The sequence below is a fragment of the Lagopus leucura genome, unplaced genomic scaffold (genome assembly GCF_019238085.1).
Source record: "Lagopus leucura isolate 7727_CA_CO unplaced genomic scaffold, USGS_WTPT01 31201-0_obj-0_obj, whole genome shotgun sequence".
Lineage (NCBI taxonomy): Eukaryota > Metazoa > Chordata > Aves > Galliformes > Phasianidae > Lagopus > Lagopus leucura.
Genome location: NW_024964310.1, coordinates 876 through 1770, shown reverse-complemented (window position 1 = coordinate 1770; position 895 = coordinate 876). Strand labels below are relative to the sequence as shown.

The following is an 895-nucleotide window of genomic DNA, read 5'->3' as shown; positions in this document are numbered from 1 at the left end:
GCTTTGGTGCTGGTGGTGCTGATAGCAATGGGACGGGGGTTGGACTGCATGATTTATGGGTCGCTTCCAACCTCGTGCTTCTATGATCCTATGATCCTATGAGTGCACCTTTACAGCTGGACTGGCAGCAGCTCACCTTAGGGTCGGAGTCTTTGATGATAGCAGTGAATATCGCTTCCTGGAAGGGGAGGAAGGAAAAGCTGTAAGATTTAAACTGCAAAACACAGCAGCAGCAGCAGCAGCAGCAGCCACACAGCGTGATGCGAATGCCATCTGCCTGCCTGCTTCATTGATAGCATGAGCATAACGTGCATCCGTGACACCTATAAGCTGTGTTAATATCAGGACACAGGGACTGAAAAAGACACTGAACAGCGCCCAGCACCCGGCACCCAGCACCCAACATCCAGCACCCGGCACCCAGCACCCAGCACCCAACATCCAGCACCCAACATCCAGCACCCGGCACCCAGCGCCCGGCACCCAGCACCCGGCACCCAACATCCAGCACCCGGCACCCAGCACCCGGCACCCAGCACCCAGCACCCAACATCCAGCACCCAACATCCAGCACCCGGCACCCAGCACCCAACATCCAGCATCCCAGCACCCAGCAGCCCAGCACCCAGCAGCCCAGCACCCAGCAGCCCAGCACCCAACATCCAGCACCCAACATCCAGCACCCAGCACCCAACATCCAGCACCCAGCACCCATCATCCAGCACCCAGCACCCAGCACCCGGCACCCGGCACCCATCATCCAGCACCCAGCTCCCATCATCCAGCACCCAGCACCCAGCTCCCATCATCCAGCATCCAGCACCCAGCACCCATCATCCAGCACCCAGCGCCCAGCACCCAACATCCAGCACCCGGCACCCAGCACCCATCATCC

The 895-nt window shown here is 60.1% G+C and overlaps 1 protein-coding gene across 1 annotated transcript in view; it reads right to left on the bottom strand.

Annotated features, from left to right (window-relative positions):
• Positions 1 to 6: 6 nt before the first annotated feature.
• LOC122191646 (zinc finger protein 638-like) overlaps positions 7 to 895 on the bottom strand; it is a 1551-nt gene continuing 662 nt past the window's right edge. Inside the window, exon 3 of the mRNA XM_042891985.1 lies at positions 7 to 178. Coding sequence (XP_042747919.1) covers positions 89 to 178 — 90 coding nt within the window. The 3' untranslated portion in view covers positions 7 to 88. The remainder of the gene's footprint in view (positions 179 to 895) is intronic.